This window comes from Aphis gossypii, chromosome 2 (assembly GCF_020184175.1).
Source record: "Aphis gossypii isolate Hap1 chromosome 2, ASM2018417v2, whole genome shotgun sequence".
NCBI classification, from domain to species: Eukaryota; Metazoa; Arthropoda; class Insecta; order Hemiptera; family Aphididae; genus Aphis; species Aphis gossypii.
The window spans coordinates 50368862-50391385 of record NC_065531.1 but is presented as its reverse complement, the minus strand read 5'-3'; the positions used below and the strand labels follow the sequence as shown (position 1 = coordinate 50391385).

At 32.5% G+C, this 22524-nt stretch overlaps 1 protein-coding gene across 5 annotated transcripts in view; it reads left to right on the top strand.

Annotated features, from left to right (window-relative positions):
* The first annotated feature begins 7675 nt into the window (after positions 1 to 7675).
* Positions 7676 to 22524, top strand: part of LOC114126659 (protein couch potato) — a 57928-nt gene continuing 43079 nt past the window's right edge. The window contains exon 1 of one of the 5 annotated variants that reach the window (XM_050202210.1): positions 7676 to 7718. Coding sequence is in view for 3 of the 5 variants with exons in the window: in XM_027990659.2 (XP_027846460.1) it covers positions 9232 to 9369 (138 nt within the window). In the remaining 2 variants the exon portion in view is untranslated. Of the gene's footprint in view, positions 7719 to 8453; positions 9370 to 22524 lie in introns of those variants that run through there. The other 4 variants (XR_003592617.2, XM_027990659.2, XM_027990658.2 and 1 more) reach the window with 4 other exon arrangements.

The following is a 22524-nucleotide window of genomic DNA, read 5'->3' as shown; positions in this document are numbered from 1 at the left end:
TCTGGGTTCTTGGCCGTACACATTTAAAAGTTTAGTGCGTTTAACTTAAATGTTCTAATTATATTATATATTATACATGACTAAGTGCCCGTCAATTGTAATTAGCTTATTTAAATTGCCAAAATGTTAGACAACCTAATATTATAAGTGACATGTATATAAAAAAAAAGTGAGTTTATATAAGGTTCCCTTTATTGTAAACAACCCTGTATATATCTCAACTTTTTATTATTTCGACTAAATTTAGTTTGTATAACCTCTTAGTATATTATAATTTCAATGTTGATACATTTTATAATTTGTGTGACAATATATTTAATTATTAATATCAAATACTTAATTATGTTATAACATGCTATAATATTAACAGGAAAGTTGCTAGCGATCGATTTTACTGACAGCACTGTCGTCTAAAAGTTCTATATTATTTGGTGGAATATAATGTTCAATACAATAAAATACTACGTTATTATCGTTACACAACATTTGTTTATAATTCTTGCATATTTTAGTCAAATACTCAAATATATTATATTCAACCATAATTCAACCCCATTGATATTATTGTTGGTATGTCTGAAATATAATTATTATACTTATATGTATTATAACTTATATTATTGCCCAAAGCATATTGTTTTTATATATTTTAGTTATATGTGCTCAAAAATTAAAAACAGATATATAATATATTACGAATCTATATACGAATTATATTATTAAACTTGTTTATTTTCACAATACTTTAGGTATGGGAGTAAAATGTTATTTATACTAATTCATTAATAATAAATAATTGTAGGTTTAGTTTGATTTTTTATGATTTTAACAAAATAAAATATACTAATCAAACACATACAAACTTTAAACATATACACATATAGACAGGCGTCTTTTAATTATTTTATGTTGATTAATTCAAAAATTTAAATTTCAAAAGCGTGTGCGCGTTTCCTTCAAATGTGAAAGGAGTAAAATATTTGAATCTATAAAATCACGTGTATAATACCACTATAATACTTGTATTATAGATAGGTAGGAACCTAGTTATACTTGTTTTGGTAAAAATTCAATACTTTGTAATGTGTAATAAATTATAAAATTTTTACTTCTATTTAATAGATGTAGTTGATAGTATTATTATTTGAAAGCAACAAAACTAAATTTATTATTATTTATTAAAGTTTTTTATTTTTTATTATTTTTTTTTTTTAATTCAAAACTCATAATATTATATACTAAAACAAAAAATTATTGTTAGCTATTTAAGTTAAAATGAATAAAATTATATGATTGAAGTGTCATAAAAAACATACATACATAATACAATTTTTCGGATTTCAGAAATAATAGTTTTAAAATAATTTTTTTTTAAATGCATTTGATTTAAGTCGAAGGTCTTGACATGGGTTGCTATCTTAAAATAAAATATATTTTACAATACATTTTTCATATATATATATTTATATAAACTAATTCATTGTGGCTTTTTTTTTATTACCTTGATATTCGTTGTGAATTATTTGCTTATTATTATTTTTGAAAACAAAAATTATATATATTATATTATATTATTCTATTTTTTTTTATACTTTTTGAATTGTGAAATAACGTGATGAATTTTTTTGATCATATTACTCTTTAATTCGTTTTGTTTAGAAAAATATAATAATAAAAAACTATACGTTACTTGTTATTGAAATTCATGTGTGCTCAAATAAATATTTTTTTATTTATTCGAAAACACACTTACAATAAAATATTAAGATTCACATTTAATATTTCATATTAAAGAATAAAGTAAAATACTTCATTATTTGTGATGTACTCATTGTATCAATATCACAATATTTAAAGGTATGTAATTTTTTCTGGATTTAATGCTAATTTATAACAAATTTTCAGATATTTAGTGAACATAATATGTAATACATACATGTATACTGCAGGGGATACGCGAATAGTTTAAATTCTATTTGAAATGTTATCGCATAAATAATTAATAAATATTCAATGTCGCCATACCAACCCGATTGCGTTTTACACGTAAAACATCAATATTTGGAATTTTTTTAATCTACAATATTTTCTTTTTTTTTTTGTATTATTTAAAGCAAATAATATTATTATAATTCTACAATCTTTTGCATAAATAAATTCACTTTAAAAATGTGAATAAAAATAAGAATAAATCGAAAATAATATGAAAACCAAGTATTCATTAAAGAAATATATTCATAAAAATAAAAATTTAACTTAATATGGTAATTATTCTAAATATTTCGCTGAACCCAATATGTTATGAAATTCATTCAAACAGTAATACTGTACGATGCCATCGCACTGTAATCGATGATAGGAATGATGATATAAACTCGTATTGTTATATAACATCCAATTTTAAGTCTTCTTATGTGTGACTTTTCAAAGAAATAAGATTCATTGCTCAACGCAGTTGAATTTAAATTTGAAATTTTATATTTAATAGTGTACCCACCTAGGCATCTATATACTTGCTACATTTATTCTCGTTGGTAATTTTATCGACTTGTTAGTGGTTGGCCTTTTTATATCACATTTCCTGAGATGTATTTTTTTACGTGCAGAAAATAAATATAATAATACTATCAATAACACTATTATATGTCAAACCAAACAATATACGAATACGCGTACATATAATATATTATCATATTATACCTTCGCCTGTTTTTTGGCAACTCGCCGTAAATTAAGTCCATACGCTTTTGTCTTTTATTGTGTGTATTTGATTTATATTTGAGGCGAAAAAGAAAATTCCTCAATCGAAAAATGTAATCGTTGAAGACAAACTTTTATAAATTAATGGATTTACAACGTATATGCGTGTTTTTGGTATGAAAAAAAAAATAATTTCACAGTGACCTATAAGCTGTATTCATATTGTAAAGGAGAATATGTTTTTAGGTCAGAACTATTTGAACTTTGGAGTACGTACTTTTTTGAAATCGATAAGTATAAGGAACCAATATTAATGTATCGCGCTCATATTGAGTGTATAATTTAGTGCATCGAGTCATTAAATCAAATCGGCACTATATATTACACACAAACAGACGATAAAATAATAAATCCATTATCCATTTCAATAGTAGATATGTATAAAAAAAATAATATACGATTTAAAACTATAATAATATCAAATATGTATTATAGTCCGTTGCCTCTGGTTACATTGTTGTTCGGTGTTTGATCGTTACGTCATACATATAGGGGTGAAACGGTTAAATTATTATTGGTATAAATTGACGTTGCGACGAGGGGAAAATAATGCAATCACCTTAATGACTAGTTTCAGGATGATAAATATATATTATTGTAAACATGACAAATTAAACAGAAGCACTTTAGTTTTGTTTATATTAAATATTATCGAAATTTTTCTTCGAAAACACCATGTTTAAAATCCATTGATTATATTAGCCGACATGGATTACTGTACGTCGTCTATATTATTATTATAATATTATGTATAATACTTTTTTTTCGGATAAAGCTATCATCATTTTGTTTGTCGATAACATTTTATGATCCGTTTTTTTTTTTTTTTTTTTTTTTTTTACTTCCGTGGAATATCCGCTATTTTAGCGACTTTAAATAAGATAAATGTCGATCGTCTCTAAAATATTTTTTTTTGCCGTTCAATCCAACAGCTTAACCTCTAGTCCAGTAATATTTTTTAAAGCTACTTAATGTATTCTATCTAGGGCGGGGGTATGAAGATATTGGTGTTTTGTTGTAAATATACGTATTACTATTATTTCACAAATGCACCGATACCGTGTAAAATCTGCAAAAAAAAAAAATAACCCGTATTCGACAGTGGAATAAAATTTAAATGATTCAATTTAGTAAACAGTACATTTTAGAACACATTTATTTCAAGAGTTATTTTTTCGAATGCTCGATTCTAATTTTTTTTTCATACTCTATACACAACATAAACGTAATTTATTTGTAAATATAATACCCTGCATATAACTAACAATATTCTATGTGATTTTTCACTAAAGTATTTGTTCTTCTTTCAGACTAAGTAATTTGTTAAAAGAAAATTCAACTCTACTACCAATAAAAAAATACTTTACTTTAGTGTTTTTATATTGAAACAATCTTGAATTAAAAATAGTAAAATTCAATTTATTTTTATGTTATTGATTCATTGAATTTATATAATACAAAATACACTATTTATTATTTATACAGTAGTTTACACACTCGTTCTACTATATATTCAGAATAACATTTTAACGTATATTATGTGCGTTTATATCTATAGATTTCTAAAAGGTAATTTTAGAGGAAACTACTTACAAAATCAAAGTAATAAGATTAAAATGTCAAAAACTAATAAAATTTGTACCAACAAAATATAGGCAAACAGTATAATATAATATATACACAGTCTAACTTTAATATTATAGTAATAAGAGGTTGCGATTTTTTTTTTCAAATGAAATCATATAAAATTATATATATTAAATATATAATATAGAAGATAAGTTTTTTTATTCAGTTATGTATTATATAATATGTAAATTATATACAATATAGTATAAATAAATTGTAATAAGGTTTCCGCGTTGTACATTAACCAAAGCGAAGAGAAACAGAATCTGATATTATCTTATTCGTGTTCGACTTACAAATATCGTTATTATTACTCATTCTCTTGCACACTGTAATTAGTACCTAAACATACACTATGTAGATCGTTTATGTACACAACGTGCTGTGTAAATTTGTATAGGAACGTTATATAGATACTAATATTTTCTAACATGGTATTATACTGCGAACGAAAAACGTCAACGTCAAAGAACTCGGCTAAAGGGTTATAAGGGCTTTCTAGTTTTAAATTTGAACGCATAAAGAAAGTCCTCAAACAATATTTTTCTTTTTTAAAAATGTATTGCACTAAAACAAAAAAGTTGACCCAACTTTGGCACTGGTTTGACCCCAGGTCGCGCATATAAGGGTGATAGCGCTATGAAATTTTACGTATCTTATAGGTATATACCCATAATATATTACATAGGCATTGTTACCATCTGTCTACAAGTCGGAAAATGTAATATTTTATTCATGAACATATATGTTTATTTTTGTTACCACGTTTTTACTTTACAGCGCCGTATTTATAACCACGTTTGAACATCACATATCAAAAGCACAAGGGCACTGCACATACGAAAAAGTCGTTTTCTTTTTTCTCAACAATTTTTTTTTTTATGATCAGAACACGCTTAATAATACGTTATACTACTACCTGTTCCATCTGTTGGAAGCCAAAACATTTTATGGAAATTATACGAAAATACTTGCTGAGTAAAATTTAAAAAAAAAATACCATTTTTGCTATATAGGTAGGTATAAATAGTAATACTATAATATACACTGGTATACACGCGATATGGCAACCACCTGAATTAATAAAATGTTCCGTATAGAAATTCAAATGGCATTTATTTTATGACCATTTGAATGCAACTACATCAAAAAAAAAATATATATATTATTATGATTACGTTAAATATATATTCAAAATATTAAGTGAACGAATACGCATATTCTAAAGTGTTCGAGTTTCAGCGTTTTATATATTATATACATTATACATATAATAATGACCTTTTAAGCCGTTTTTATTTTATCATTTTCTAAGTTTCATTTCGACTTAATAAAAATAAAATTATATAATATAATATAGTAATATACAATATTATTTTAGGTATTTTTATTATAAATACGTTTTTTGTTCATGCAGCTCAGATAAAATATCCAACTTCAGAGTTAGAGTCAAATAAAAATCGAACGACTATTATTTTGATTCTAATAATAACCAGTTGATTTTACAAATCAGTTTTTGTTTTTTTTTCTTGAATAATTCTTTAAAAGTTTGCTTATTTCTACATTTAATAAAAAAAAAAAATGAATGTATAACTAAAAAAAAAATTATAATAAATTGAATAAACTATAATTATTAGCATATTGACCTTGAGTTTCACGCAATTTATTTTCCATTAAAATGACATTATTATGATTTATATTTAATTTTGACTATTCAAAGACATGAAATGCATAAGAGGATTCATAAAAGTTATTAAATTATCAAGTACATGGATATTCTTTAATCAAGTTAATTTTACAGTAAAAAAATATGACATGGTTTGGATTTTTATTTTCTGATTTCAATAAATAATTGATTTTATAAATCAGTGACCACATAAAAATAAATAACTCGCATATAACATAATATGTATCGTAAATTCGTTAATAAAAATTGTAACCATCCTAAAAAAAATAACTAAATAATACTCATATTATTTTTTGTAATAGTATATTATTTGTACCATAATACGCAAAATTAATCTAATATCACGTATATTATACTTAATATGCTTTTCCGATTCAAAACTCCGATTATAATTATTTTTCCGAAATTAAATAAAATTGTCTTCGTTTACAAAGCTTTAATTGCGTATTACACGATTGCATTTTATGTAGGTATAAAATATAAATATAATGATTGATTAACTTCATGGTTATTTATATAATGTATCAAATTATTATATTTGGATAAACGTACATATTATATTATATTAATTAAAATGTTTAAATAATTTATTAATAATAATACTATTTATAATTTATTAATATACAGTTATTTAAAAAAACGGACAGAGTTTTAAATGACAATATTTAAGGCAAATATTGGTCAGAGTTGTGACGACTATATTATTATTATAAGCGTAGGTTGTCAAGTACTAAGTACGTATTTTAGTATTTGTATCTGATAAAATCTGGTTTTATTTTATGTACAAAAAAAAAAAAAACCATTTTACATTACTCACAAAATAATTAATAATAACTTTAAAAAATAATTGCTTTTCACCTAATATAACGGAATATTTTTTACTCGCAGCGACATTATCATAAAATTAAGGTGTCAGCTGAGTACCTATATTATAATTGTTATTTCAAAGAGTTAAAATAAAAATAGTATTTATCGTCACGAATATTTGAGCATGTATATAAAGTTAATGTACGTTTATATGGGGCTTATAGATTTGGAAACTACTGAACCAATTGTCACCAATATTTTCTTTGAGACCGAGATTGTACTTATAGCTTAACGTTTCAACTCCTATAGATTTTCATTGAGTAGCTTCTAAGTCCTAACACATACATTTTATTTAGGATCATGAAACTCTTATATTATATATATGGTTACTATTGGTTACGGAAATAAAATAGACTAAAATATAATCTATAAATAAATTAAATGATTTTAAGTTTGTAGCTTAAATATACTATAACAATTTTTGATCTATTTTTATGAAAAATGTAAAATGTTGTTAGAGATCACAAAAGTTTGAAGCACGTTTTAAAATACATAATAAGTACTATATCAAGTTCTCCCATCTAAGTCAAAACGGTACACTGATGACTGTATTTTATATTTCTTCAATTTTTCACGGGCAAATGACGAAATAGGGTTAAAGGACAATTTAATAATAATAAAAAAAAAGTTGTATATAATTCGAATAATTCTTGACCATATTAATTAATGATATTCGAATTCGGTTTGGTTTAGATTTATGCGGGCAGTACAAGAGTCATCATCCACAATCCGTTGTCCATAAGGCGATCACCGAAATATTCCAGTATTATTATAGGTAAGTATTATAATATTCCAAAGTCCAAGTAAATCCGCTCGATAAATACATTGGTAGCAGGTACTTAATTATTTCGTGTTACTATTATTGTTATTGGTATGCCATTGTCCCGTATCTTCTTAAAAAATCCCGTGTAAGTCGGTAGCTGCAGAGCATAAACGATCTAATATTATATTATGTTTCTCACAATAATAATAATAAAAAAAAAACACACTTTACATAGAAAACATAAAACAATAATAAATAAAATTGTGTTTAGGCGGTCGAACCCGTAGCGGTAGATCGTGGCAAGGACGATTGTCGCTTATATATATGTCTAATATAATAATACCTATGCTATATATACTGTCCGTACGGGTATACCTTGTACGGCGAGCGGGGGAGTAAGTATCCGCCGTCGATCACACACGAACGGGTTATTATTATTATTTTAACGGTCCATCAGCTGTGCGCAACACTGCCATCGGCACAGCATCACCGTAATCGTCGGAGAGACCATCGGAGAACGCGATTTTTTTTTTATAAATTGTTCTACTCGCACACGCCATATGGAAAACAATGCAATCGTCGTCGTCGTCGTCGTCGTCGTCGGTGGCTGTGGCGGCGACGGAGGAAGAAGGGGTATAAGGCCGCCACCACCGCCCGCCAAGCTTCCTGTTCCGGTCGGTTCGGCGCCGGTCGTGTTCGGTCGCCGTCGCAGTCGCCGCCGCTGCCGCCGCGCCGTCGCTACCACAGCTCGGCCCTCGGCGTTCACGTCAGACGCAATTCCGACACGGCGGCAGTCGTACGTTCCGCGATCACACGCACACACCGCGACATTTTTACCTTTTACACACTGAACACACCACCTTAACCACCACCATCATCACCACCTCCACCACCTCGGTCACCACACGTACCCAAACCCTTACAGACACACCATACACACCGTCCCGAGTCCCGTTTTGATTTCGTACGATTGTTGTCATTTTCGCGCGTTTTAACACCGTTAAAAAAATAAAAATTATAAATAAATAAATAATAATAATAATCGATCGATCGAGACTCAGTTTTTATTCGTATCTCTGACCGTCGCGCGTGTGTGTATTATCACTGTATACGTGGAATTTATCAAGTACGACAATATAATATAATTATTAAACGACTGCACAGTGCACGGTCGACCGTCCTCGCCGCCCTGCAGTAAGTGACACCCGCCGTCGTCACCGAGTCTGCGAACTAACCCGTACCGTGGTCGTCGTCGTCGTCCGGAACCCGAATCTAACCACGATACCGCCGATCAGCTGCTACGAGAAACCGTGCCGCGCCGCGGTAGTGACCACATGTTGGCGCTGGTAGTGGTCGTCGCGCAGCATTACACCCACCCGGTTGAATCGTGGAGGCCGTCGCCGTTGGAGGGTTGAAGAGGGCCCGAGGTGGTGCGTACAACGGACCGGAGGCCGCCGCCGCGACCCTCAAGAAGCTCAGACTGGACGCCGCTACAGCCGCCGCAGCAGCAGCCGCAGCCGCAGCGATGAACATGTCGCCAACAGGTCATACGCCACCGCTGCAAGTCCAACAGCAGCAGGGACCCGTGTCCGTTGACGGTCAGCAGTCCGTCGTCACTGGCATGTGCAACAGCATCGATTCCGTCGGGCCCGGCGAGGAAGAGGTAAACACAGAATTATAAAATATACTTACACTACCTATGCGTATCGCAATAATAACGATCGTAATCATATATTCTGTAATAACCCTTTTCCGATCGATTCGCGTCGTGATAAATTATATCCATCGATATGTGCAAAAGCGTGTGATATTAAAATATATCATTACGATAATCGACGTTTTGTAGTAATATAAGTAGTACGTATTATTGTCACGAGCCGGTTATTAGATCGATTTGGGCGACGAATAATTTTAGCGACTCGTATCGATATGGGTAAACCTAGACGATAATATAGCCGTGTAGCGTATTATATAATATAAGTAATATATATTTATAAAATAATAATAATATTAGTAACGACGATTCGGTGGACGTACGGGCCGAGGGCGTCTCCCCGTGTCCACCGTGAGAACGTTTTCTAATAATAATAATAATACTGTATTTTTCGACGGATGTGCGTCGTATAATCCTTTGCTCGGCCGTCCCGTCATGTATCCCCCCTCCCCCGCACCCGTAAGCCTAACATTTTATTATGATATAGATATATAGGTGCACTATGTACTATATATATTATATATATATAAGCGACACGCTCGTTATTTGTGTGTAAAACTTACACTCACACCACGCACATTGTATACGTACGTTACGTAAAATAAACGCTAGTGCACAAAAAAAACAATATGTTTGTTAGGGCTTGGCTCGCCGTCGTCGTCGTCGTCGTCGAATGTGATAATTGCTCCGAACGAGGACACGATGAACGACTGCAGCGTGGTTTTTACACGTCGCGTGTTGTATTAGGTACATATTTTAGTATTTATATACCTATGCTTATATATGTGTTATGATATGTTTAATATATGTATGCCAAGTGCACTGCACCCTCCTCTTCACCGCTGCTGACACACTGTTACCTCTAACCCCGTATCGATATAGATATTAGTTCTTATCAGCGCACCGGTCGAATATCTTGATAATCTACTCCCGAGACGATGACGGCACACTGCAATTCGATCGAGAATCGCGGACGTAGAATATCGTTGTTTACATACGTGCCGAACTGCTACCGTTTTCGGTATTACTCAAGGTTTTTTTTTTAATTTTATGTATCCACATAACGTAGAAGAGTGACACGAAGATTTCAAACGATGAGCGGTCTCTGAAGTTTTGTTGACGTCATGCGACGCACACGATCGTGTGTTTCGTAACCACACGCGAATTCTGGTAAAAATCTCCAACGAACTGCATTTCTCGGTATTATACGCTCTATCTTAACGACTGAGAACACGCCTAATGACGCAACGACAAAGTTATTATCGTCGTCTTTTTGAAAAAATACTATGCCTACTATCTCATCGTAAAGTTTTCAATATCGGTGTACGCTAATGTCATCCGCGAAAACATATTTTAATGTTTTTCCAAGAGAATAATAACGCGATTAAACCGTTTTCAAAAAGCGTTTAATAGTAGTTTATTAAACTATATTCTCGGGCGGCGATGACGGTCGTGTGCGTGAGTTTTCGCGCAGGTGTGCCACTCGTTTCTCCCAAGTTTCGGGTGAAAACGATTCCGTATGCAAATAATAACACTATCGGTCGGGCCTATGGTGTTTTTTTAGGTTATATAGATTTCAGGTGTGGGTGTCGCGTACATAACGTCATCGTCGTTCGTCGTTTTGTAGTCGTCGTCAGCGGCGGCACTACCGTGTACACAACATTACAATACTTGCAGGCTGCGGCTAACACGCGCGCGATCCCACCTCAGCGCTAATTACCAGTCGTTCACGGTCCGCCAGATACGCTGTTCAAATATATAATACACACGCCCAGTGGTTGCCAAAACGAGAAGCGTAAAACGAAACGACCGAGCGCGTGACAAAGTTTACGACGAGAACGGAAACAACGCGTAAAAAACGTATATTTTCTTTTGCGGCGAGAAACGGTCGTAAAAATTATACGTTTTAACGTTTCGTTATTATCGGTAGGTTAGGTATAGGTAACTCCTATGTGTTATAATATTGTGTGCCTCCGAAGTTTCGTAAGACGTGCACACGGGGAGTGCGGCAACATGTGTTCACCTGAGGGGCAGCTGCTGCTCCCCGTGAGAACAGCTGATCGCCGTCGGGGTGGTTGACGGCGACGGTGGCGGGTGAGCGCGTATCGTCTGTGATGGGATTTCAACGCGCGAGTGCGTGCGTGTGCGTGCGCTAACAAGACTCCCTCCAAAACAACAACAAAAAAAAAAAAAATGCGTCCTGTCAAAAATATCGCGTTTCCGGTGACGACGTGATCTCAGAACGCTCGACGAATACGCGGGTACAAAGAAAATCTTCTCCTGAAAAAGCTAAGCCGAAGATTCAAATTTATTATTATCGGATACGTTTGGGTGCCTCTTTGTAACATACATCGCGGTGAATAATGTACAACTTATTTGTTTATGTCATTTTATTCACAATACCGAGATGATATTGCAGTACGAGTATTTCATGGAATCTCGTATAAGGCAAAGTCGAAACATTATTATACTCGGCTCGCTGGTGGCTAGGGGGAAGACACGGTCATCGTAGTATATTGCATAACTGGTTTCCTCAATAACCCTTCCGACCGGAATATTCCGAAATACCGGCATAGGTCCTGCAATAATATCCCGTCTCCATTACAATATTGTGTGACTATATTGCGGAGACCTCGCGTCGCCACAGCCTTCGTCGTTATTTTCGTTTATGTACATATTATATATATATATATATATAAGATATTGATGTGCACCCTCAGACTATTTTAGAAATCGGAGTCTTCCATTAAACGTTTCATAGAAGGAAAAAAATACTGAACGCGTTGGTGCGCGGAGACGACGCGTAGTATTATTATATTTGAACATTATATGTATATGTATGTACTACTATATAGTCGACAGTCAGCTGCAGCAGCTGCCGTTGTTCCTCGCAAGACAGAAGTTTATGGAGTGTGTGTGTGTGTGTGTATATATAGGTACGTTTCGCCCATTTTGGTGACGCGCTCTGTATACCTAAGTATATGAGCCACCCTGTATATTATATTGTACTCTGACGGCCCGCGTATTATATGTATACCACCGTCGTAGGGTGATCTGGTTTTAAAATGGGATCTTTTTATTATTATTCTTTATTTTTTTACATTTGAGCGATTTTGACGCTGCTGGGCGATGAAAACACCGTTCGCATATTATATCATATTATATTGTACTTGCACCGTGCTGTGATGATCGTCTTTGAAATCACCACGACAATCTGATGATAAAGCCGCGCGTGTAGAACGGCGTTACAACGACACGATCGTGTGTGATAATAATGTTATATTACATAGTATTTTGTGTAGTTTGTCAGAATATTTTTTCTTGTGTCGCGAGTCTCACGAGTATACATCGTAAAGTATATATGTATATATACATAGAAGATTATGATATAAAAACTTTAACTGCGTCGGCGGGCGCCAGTCGGCGCATAATTCAACGTTCTCTCAACGACTAGCTCTACCGTTCTCAAGCCACTCGAGACGACGTCTATAATATACCCACACACACACATCGGGTCTCTCCCCTCGTCATGACCAAGAGTGCATACGGCTTTTATCACAACACCAGCAACCCCCCTCCCGCCCACCAAGTAGTCACTGACAACAGAATGATACGAAAAAAAACGAGAAATGTCCCCTTTCACGCGCCCCGAACTCGATAGCGGGCGCTAATTATGCTGGGTAACTGTCAGCGAGTGGATACGTGATATTTACGCGGAAATAAATACCGTAGTACGACTACTATACGCTCTGTCGACGTTGTCGCGGACTTATTATAATGTGTGATTTTATTCGAACAACATTTACATTTTTTTTGAAATTTTATTCAGTTCTACCGAATAAACCGCGTTCGTCACCACAAAACTCGTAAACGCTTCCACGCGTGCATTTACCGACTCGTAAATCCCTCGTCTGCGACGGTAGGCATATGGCAAGCGACGCTCGCGTGCTAGCGGTCGCCGTATGCTGTTTCCGTCCGGAGGGATAGTCGTAACCAACAATGACGCCACTGCTACTGTAGCCACTGCTGTCGTAGACATTATTCCGACGAGAACACGATCTCTTATACTCCGAGACGGTAATATAGTACCTATAGCAGTTAATTCATCGATGGAGACGACTACGACGACAAATTTGATATGTAATTACTAACACGTCATCATATTATTATTTCCGATAAAAACTAATACGCATACGAATAATAAATTTATAAATGTCTCTATAACGGTACCTATATATACATATATACATTACGCGCACGCGATATATGTTTAGACGCTGCACATAATACACAATGTTATGTGTGTATATGCTTATATTTTATGTACCACCGACCGACCGTATCTGGTCAAGCTCTGAAAACCAGTTGAAGCACGAGCCGAAACGCCAACTGAACGACGTCGTACGTCGATGACGATGACGATGATGATGGTGACGATGATGGGTAACGTGTTCGCATAGCGAAGTTCCTGTGTAGGATGCTCAACCACCGCCACTTTCGACTTATGTCCGATAACATAATATAATATTATTATTATACAAATCTCGTATTTCCGGTGCACCGAGATCGTACTGTAGCCGTTGTTGTTTCTTTTTGTGCTGTATAACAACATTGAGCGTATTGTATGTTATACTGAGTATAATATAATATAACAAGCTAATAATACATATATTATATACGCTGAAATACTATAAATTAAGAAAATTGTATTACCTATTTATATATTTTTATATCAGGTATAAGGTCAATACATACCCCCACCACTACGGTAATAACATAAAAGTTCGAGAAAAATGAATATTTTTATCTGTTTTTTTCTTTCGTTACTTCTATACCCTATACAATTAGATATCCATGTTATCCATCTCGCGTTTCGGTGCGGTTCGTATATTTTAAAAATATCCATATCATTTGTTACTAACGTAGAAAGTAGATTAACTTTTTCAATTAAACTAAGTACGATCGTAGATTATCATACCTAGGATATTAGATTTACGTGATACACGTTATGCGCGCTAATTATTCGAACCGATTACAGAAGATACAATGAGGCATAGCAGAGTATAATACAATGAATTTGTATTCATTTAAAATATCATATTCGTATATTACACACATCCAATTAGCTACATAACAGTAAGATTCTATAAAAACGGATGAATCCTATAACGGCATCTAATCATGAAATATATTTTTTTTTCGTTCCGTGTGACCGTTTTTGCAGTGTAGTTTTTTTCCGATATTTTTTGTAAATTTATATTGACGCTTGTACTTCACATTTATATAATATTATACATGCATTTTATGATTTTCATGAATATACCCTGTTTAACGAGATGCATAATAAAATATTATATTATAATATAATGATATAGCAATTAATCTCCGCAAAGGTTTTTTGAGAGTGCCGTTTTTATTTTTGTTGGAACACTACGAGTATTTTATCGATTTTTAGTATTTAATTTTAACCAAGCTTAAGAGGACACTTTGTGTTGTTGGCGCCATAATGGTTTTAATGTTTATATAAAAAAAAATTTTATAACACTCATAACTTACTCTCAAAATATTTTTATCCAAAAACACCATTATCCTGGTAATGATTTTCATTGGTTGTAATATGTCATTTAATGTATCATATATTTACTAAATTTTTATAATTTAATACAAACCATAAAATAATTAATTATTATTTATTACTAAAATCGTAGTTTTATTTGTGTTATTAATCAAATCTGTCATTATATTAGGTGTACCTAGATACTAAAAATTGTAAAAAGGTTACATACATACCTAGGGAAAAATAAAACGTATGGCGGTATACCACACTCATACTTCAAATGGTAAATAAAAACACGAACACGGATTATAATTTTAAAGATATAATTAAGTTTTATTGAACAGCTAGCGGACAAGGTATTTTAATACCTATAATATTATAAATCTTGAACGCACTGCATATTCAAAAACAAATTAAAATGACATGGCACAACATATTAAAAAAAATGTTTTCCTAAAATAAACAATAAAATAAATGTTGTGTTTATAAACGTCTGTTTTACATAGAAATTTTGAACTCAAAAATCTGAATTAAATATTTCTCCTGTTATTAGGTATATCAAACATAATTTTTTTTCAAAGAGTTTATACAATTTGACTAAAGTTTACAGCATATGTATACTCGCTTGTAATTTTGTTTTATTAAATAATACTTTCAAATCAACTTCCAATTATAAATTTAAGATTTAAAAGATAGTCGGCAAAACCATGAGAGGGATATCATGTAAAACTTATTCGTGAGTCATAATAGCCAAGTCAAACCCCCACCTTTCACAAAACATTTCGCAGTATACATTAAGTGGGCACAAAATATAATACAAGCAAGTACCTTGTCAGCATTTTGCCAACAAAACGATGTTAAATAACTCTTTTTTGAAATCCAATAATTTTAAAATGTTTATTTTTTTTATTCAGATGATACAATTAAAAAATCCTGAATTAAATTACATGAATTTATTAAAACTAATTTAAACACATTGTATTTCAAGGAAAAACTAGTAAATTATTATCATATAATAATGAGTTTTAAGACAATACATAAGGTATTTATAATTACCAAGAACGACTTAGCCAGGAAAAACAATATACATCTATTTAATATACATAAATTGTTAAAAATTCCGAATTTGGGACGATGACTGATTTGAACGCCAACAATATTTTATATATTCATTTTATAATATTACGCATTATACTATTATAGGATTTATGTATCTATACACAACTCTATAATATTATTTATGCGCATATTATTTTCTAGGCGTGAAAAATAATGGATAAAACCGAAAGCACACGCGTTGAGTTTTACGTTCAATCTAAAAAAGTGTTTGTACAATAATTATATTTCATCGAATAAACATTAATCTTTTTATGTAAATATAGTGTTTTATAAACGTCGGTGGCACTGCAATGTATAGTTTATATCGCATGAAAATTCGTAATCGTTTTATTTATATTTTAACTAATACACCATTTAGGTCTTCTATACATAATTCCACAATAACAGTATAGAATATATGGTAAATAAAAAGAACAGCACTGGCGTCTATAAACAAAACGTGACCGGAGTGATGCCACTGACGAGAGTACACCTCTGCACGACGTGTGGGCATATTATTATTCAACGTTTGGGCGTGCACATGTATATTACTAACATCTAAGCCCCAAAGCTCTCGGTCATCTCTACACCTACGACAGTATAGATTTTTTTTTTTTTTTTTTTTTGATTTTGATTTTTATTATTGTTATTATTATTGTAATTTTATTTTAATGCGATTTTCCTACGACAAACACCATCGCATGTTTGCTTTTATTTTTATTTTCTTCTTCCATGTTTGCATATCATTATGTTTTTCGATTTAAACGCATGATCGTTGAAATTGTTTTGTATATTCTATCGAAAACCAACACTATACGTGGTACATTTTTAATAGATGCATGCAAATTCCGTTATTTTTGGCTAAATATAATATGCACGCAAACATTTCTAGAAATAATTGATTTTCGAATTTTTAAACGTTTATATCACATTATTTTGTCATGAAATATGTTAGTGGATATAGTTATGCACTAATCAAGCTGTTATTTCTATCTATAGAAGAAAACAACAAAAATTATTATATTATTTTTCTTGTCACTTAAAATTTGAAATTATAATAACAATATCTCTTGATGAAACATTCTACAAACTTCTGATTATGGCTTATTTTTTTTCTATTCAAACGAGTTGCTGAAATTTTAAGATTTAAATATTTTTGGATTAAACGTTATGATTTTCATTGGGAACAGGAATATCTAGAAAATGGATAAAATACTTAAAAAAAAAAAATGTTAACGAAATTAAATCAAGAATGAAAATGCTTTTACTTGAGCTTTTATCCTCTGTGAACCACTATCGATGACAAGTGTGGAATATTAGAATGGCGAAGCTATAATCACCATCATTAACGATCACGCGCAGGAATTTAATCATACGTAATATGTGCATACGTACAGCCATAATTATGATATTCACGCGAATCGGTATACTTTAAATATATTTTTTGCACTGCAAACGTCGCTATTATTGCAATCGGTTAGATATACTGTGGCTGATATAGCGAGCTACGTTTTTTTTATTACTATTATTTATTCAGTTTACCACGCGGTCCATTAATATCACTTAAATGGTTTTGATATTTCGACCGACCGATTCCCTGCAGAGTGGCTGCGGTACATCGACCGAAAAGATGGCATTCAGTAAATATAACATTAGATATTTATACATAACAATACATTATTATAATCCGTTCCGCACATATGATATCAAATACATATTATAATATGTGATAGAAAGAGCGGTACCTATGCTTAGACTCTCAAATGCCCCACGTCCAAAATCCCAAAAGGGACTTCCGGGGTATTTTTACTATACTATCTAGACCGATCAATACTTTGTGCCTCGAAAATACACACGTAAGTCCTGCGTATAATACGTATGCGCGTGTATGTGCGCGCGCGAGTTTACAGTGTCGAAAAACATGAATCCGTCTGCGACGTGAATAAATATAAGTACCTATAATAATATAATATATATATATATATATATATATAGAAGTATAAAGGAAAAGGGCACGCGAGGATGAGACTTAACGTCTTTGCCGTTGTCGGGAAAACAGTCTCACGATTATAACGCAATACAGGTAAACGGATACTCGTGTGTTCGCGTTTTCGGACCCGCCGTACCGAAACGGATAATAACACGGAGCACACACACTCGTATCACATATATATATATATATAGCGAACGCATAATCCGGTATCCGTTTGCGCATTTATACCACGTATCGAGAAACTTTTTTTTACACTCCTCTTCGCTACACACCACCGCCGAAGACTCGTTTTATGTATTACATATACGCTCGTTCTATTTGTATATGTTTTTTCCTCGCGACGAAGACATTTCGCCGACTTCAACACTAAAAGGATGGAATTCGGCGAATTTAAAAAAAAATATATATATATATATACGAACATGATATATATAAGTACGTGAGTTGTAACTGCACTTACATTAAAATAATAATATTATACGTCGTGGTGTGGCGGACGTGTCCCTGCACCACCAACACCAAGTCCAATGAAATCTTAGGTTCGTTGTTCAGAGCTCAATTTCGAATATCTTTGTAAATGCAGGCTGTGAATCGATCGCGTGGCAATAGCATTATATATATATAATATATATACACAATAGTACACAGTACACACCCTCGAAAAGGCTACATTGCTGCAACATCCGTCTGTGTGTACCCTGCAACCAATGTAACCGCGGGAATAATTCTAGACGTCAGTTGATGCCGACGACGGTGGTCGGTGATATAATTAAGTGCACGTACAAAATTATTTCAAACCGAGAGAATTATTCGTCGTCGCATCGCTCCTATGCACTCAATAGGGTGGCGGTGCATAATCGCATTATTGTTGTTATTATTATAGTTATCGTCGTCTATAAATTTTGATTGTGAACATTCCGTTGGAAATATTGACCATTAAACATGCTACCGAGTGTATAAATGACTCATTTCGTGAGATATTATTACATAATAATACACATTTCGGCTTAAATATAATATATATAGAAACCAAACACGTTTAAATATGCCAATATCGTTGCCATAATATATATTATATGAATATTATGTATCGGGACGCAGCCGCCGTGGTTCGTGAATAATAATTTTCATTACGTTATCCACAGTAGTGTCGTACGCTACTGTTGGGGAGTTTGACGATAAAATCGATTTTAATTTTAAATGTTTTTATAACAGCAGCACGTGAAATAATAATAACAATAAATTCGTATAGTCTTCCGATCGTCGTTGTTACAGCCTAAAATATTATATTATTATTTTTTAGGATCTCTCGAAAGAATACAAGTGGGGCAACGCGTGGCGTAATGCAAAACAACCATTACGCGACGTTGTTTGAATTTCACGAGATACGGTTGATTAAAAGCGTTTACGACGGATCGTCATCGTTCGAAATTAACCCACCGCGTATATGCTGGTCGCGGTGTACGATATTATGTGTACTTATATATGTATATGTACAGGATGATTTTTTTAACGGAAGACACTACCTATAATTATTTAAAAACCTATAAACAATGTTGAAAAAACTTTTTTTTCTACGTAATGATAACATATCATCTTTAAGATTGTTTACTTTTTGAACAACAAAGTACCTACATTTTAAATTTTATATTCTGAAAAAAACTATTTTTTTTTTTAATTTTCGATACATATAATCTAATTTTGAACGAGTATAGTCAGTTATTGAGCTATAAGAATTTAAAGTTTAGGTAGTTGGAGTAGTGCACGCGGTAATTTTGTGGAGTTCTACTCGTTAAAAATTTTAAAATAATAGCGGTAAAAATAGTAAAAATATACGTGTAAAAAAAAATAAAATGTCTTGTAATGACTTAGTATCATTATGTAAACAAAAAAAAAATTATTTTCAAAAACCTTATAAGTTTTTAACATATTGGGTGTCTTACGTAAAAACAATCACACTGTATATGAGATGCGTTCGCCTACAACACACATAATATAATACGCTCTATTGCGCGGCATATCATAAGACGTATTATATTTTCTCGTGTCAGTTCTTTCCTCCTATAGGCTCTGTGTATAATGTTATACATATACACGTCACACGTATATATTACGTTATACATCAGCTTCTCTTGACAAACAGTTAAGTCAACACACTGTTATAATATCTGTGCGCATATATATGTATCACACAATGTTCTGTATATAATATTTTGTCGTGCGGTCTAGATGAAATAGTATAACATAATACGGGACAATGAGTAATTATATTATCAGTCGATATAATAATAATAATAATAATATGCTGTACAATATTATGTAAAAGTATGCCGAGGCGCGATGTCGACGACGGTGTCGATACGTTCGATAGGAATACCTTTGAAATTCCTATATAGGTACATAATATTAATTAATAATAATAATATACGAACGTTACGTTGGAGATTACGAATTTCCTCAAGTCTCAAATGAAGGATTAGAATGACATTATTAATTTATTACTATTATATTCCATCGTTAATAATATGACGACTGACGACTGTAATATATAGTGACGAGTTTGATGTTATGAAGTATATGCGATTGACGTTATAAACGAGTCGCATAACACCAGTTCACAATTTTATATTTCAATTGACGCGTATTTTTAGTCTTGCACCGTATACGAATAAATATAATATTCTTATTTTATAAAATGTAAACCTCGACACGCCCGAAAATCGTCGGTGTAGTATAATAATTCATATTGGAATTTCCCCATCGTACTTTAAATATACACGAGTAGTGATAAAACGAAGTCACTAAGTCATCATAAGTGTATATATTTACATTGGTTCAAGTATAACAACAAAGTACGGTAATAATTAATAACGATTACATCCAACAGACTCGAGTTCGATGTGCATGTATTGCGTATACGTAACCCTCGTCCCTTGTTTATATTTCATACATAGGTACTTCATAATATCTATCAACAAAAATAATAACCGCTATAGTAGATTGATGGCAGTTCGAAACACCAAGTTTCCTGATTTTTTTTTTGGTTTTTTTTTCGTTCACCCGATTCTTTTCCAAACCAATGATAAAAATCCGATTCTGACAGCTCAGTGAAAGTGCTCAATGTTATAATACAAATATACTTATATAGTATATACAATATTATATTTCCCTGAGCCGGCGCTAATACCGTATACTATACCGTCGACTTCTCTCGAGAACAACACGCGCACGTCGTATAATATTTTAAGAGGTATATTATTATTTTTCATCTAAATACGCGGTACATTAGAAAATGATAAAATGTAAGTACCTGCGGCACATCGCGTATAATTTGACAAAAAAACTCTTGACAAGAGCAATGCGAAACGAGATTACTTTACGAATTATTCAAGTTCTTATTCGGTGCGCGTAAAAGAAAATAATGTATTTTGTAAAAAATAAAACAATGAGAAAACAGAGTAGTGTTAAAGATTTCACGCGCATTGTAGAGATAACTGCAGAATCCTATGCGCCATCTATTGTTCGCCTTTTTTTTCTTTTTACGTAATATCATTTTATAATATAATGTACAATTATTAATATATAAACTTTATCTTGCCGCCATTCGCTGTTAATAAATGATGTCCATTATTTCTGTCAGAGACGAGTGTTGTGTATAATATTATATAGGTCGAATAGGTTCCTATATAATACCTACCTAATATCTATTGGGTATGCATCACATTTACGAAGATTATGATAACTAAATGTAAAGATAGGTAAACTATGAAATATTCTTTTCCCACAGTCGAAGAGGTCATCGGTTGACGAATTATTACACTGCTGTATCTCCGCAATCGGTCATCGCGAAAAGATTTATCGCTAAGCATTTCTCGACCATTTTCATTTTATCTTTATACGTATAGGAGAGTCAAAAGGATGTGAGAATTTAAGGGATTTATGAAGCGTGTCGATGAACAAAATGACTTATTACAGCCGTCGGTAGCGAGTTCACTCGGCAAACTTTCCGGATGATAGGAATGTTTCAGAAGTACTCGATTCTAGAGGTATATATTACTCTTAGACTTAGATTTAGATACGTTCAGACGTACCTAATTATTTAAAACCACGATGTTGCGTGCGCAAAAAACTCAGGTGAACGGAAAGCGAATAATAGACTTTTGCGGCAAATACACATCGTGCGAATTATTTTTTCAACTGTGATTCGGTTTTTTCGGAAAGCTGATTTGGCGCGAGCATTTCGAAAAGCTTCAGTCTGTGGGTAAAACGCGCGCGCCGTTTATCGATCCACAGCCGCCGCGCCTTCACTGCGCTACTACTACTGTACTTGGACCGACTGTACTATATGTACGACGAAATTTAACAGCAGCAGGCGGCGGCGGCGGTGTTCTGTGTGTATGTGCGGCGGTAACGGGCGCGCTGCGGCCAATTACGAAAAATAAATATTGAAATTTAT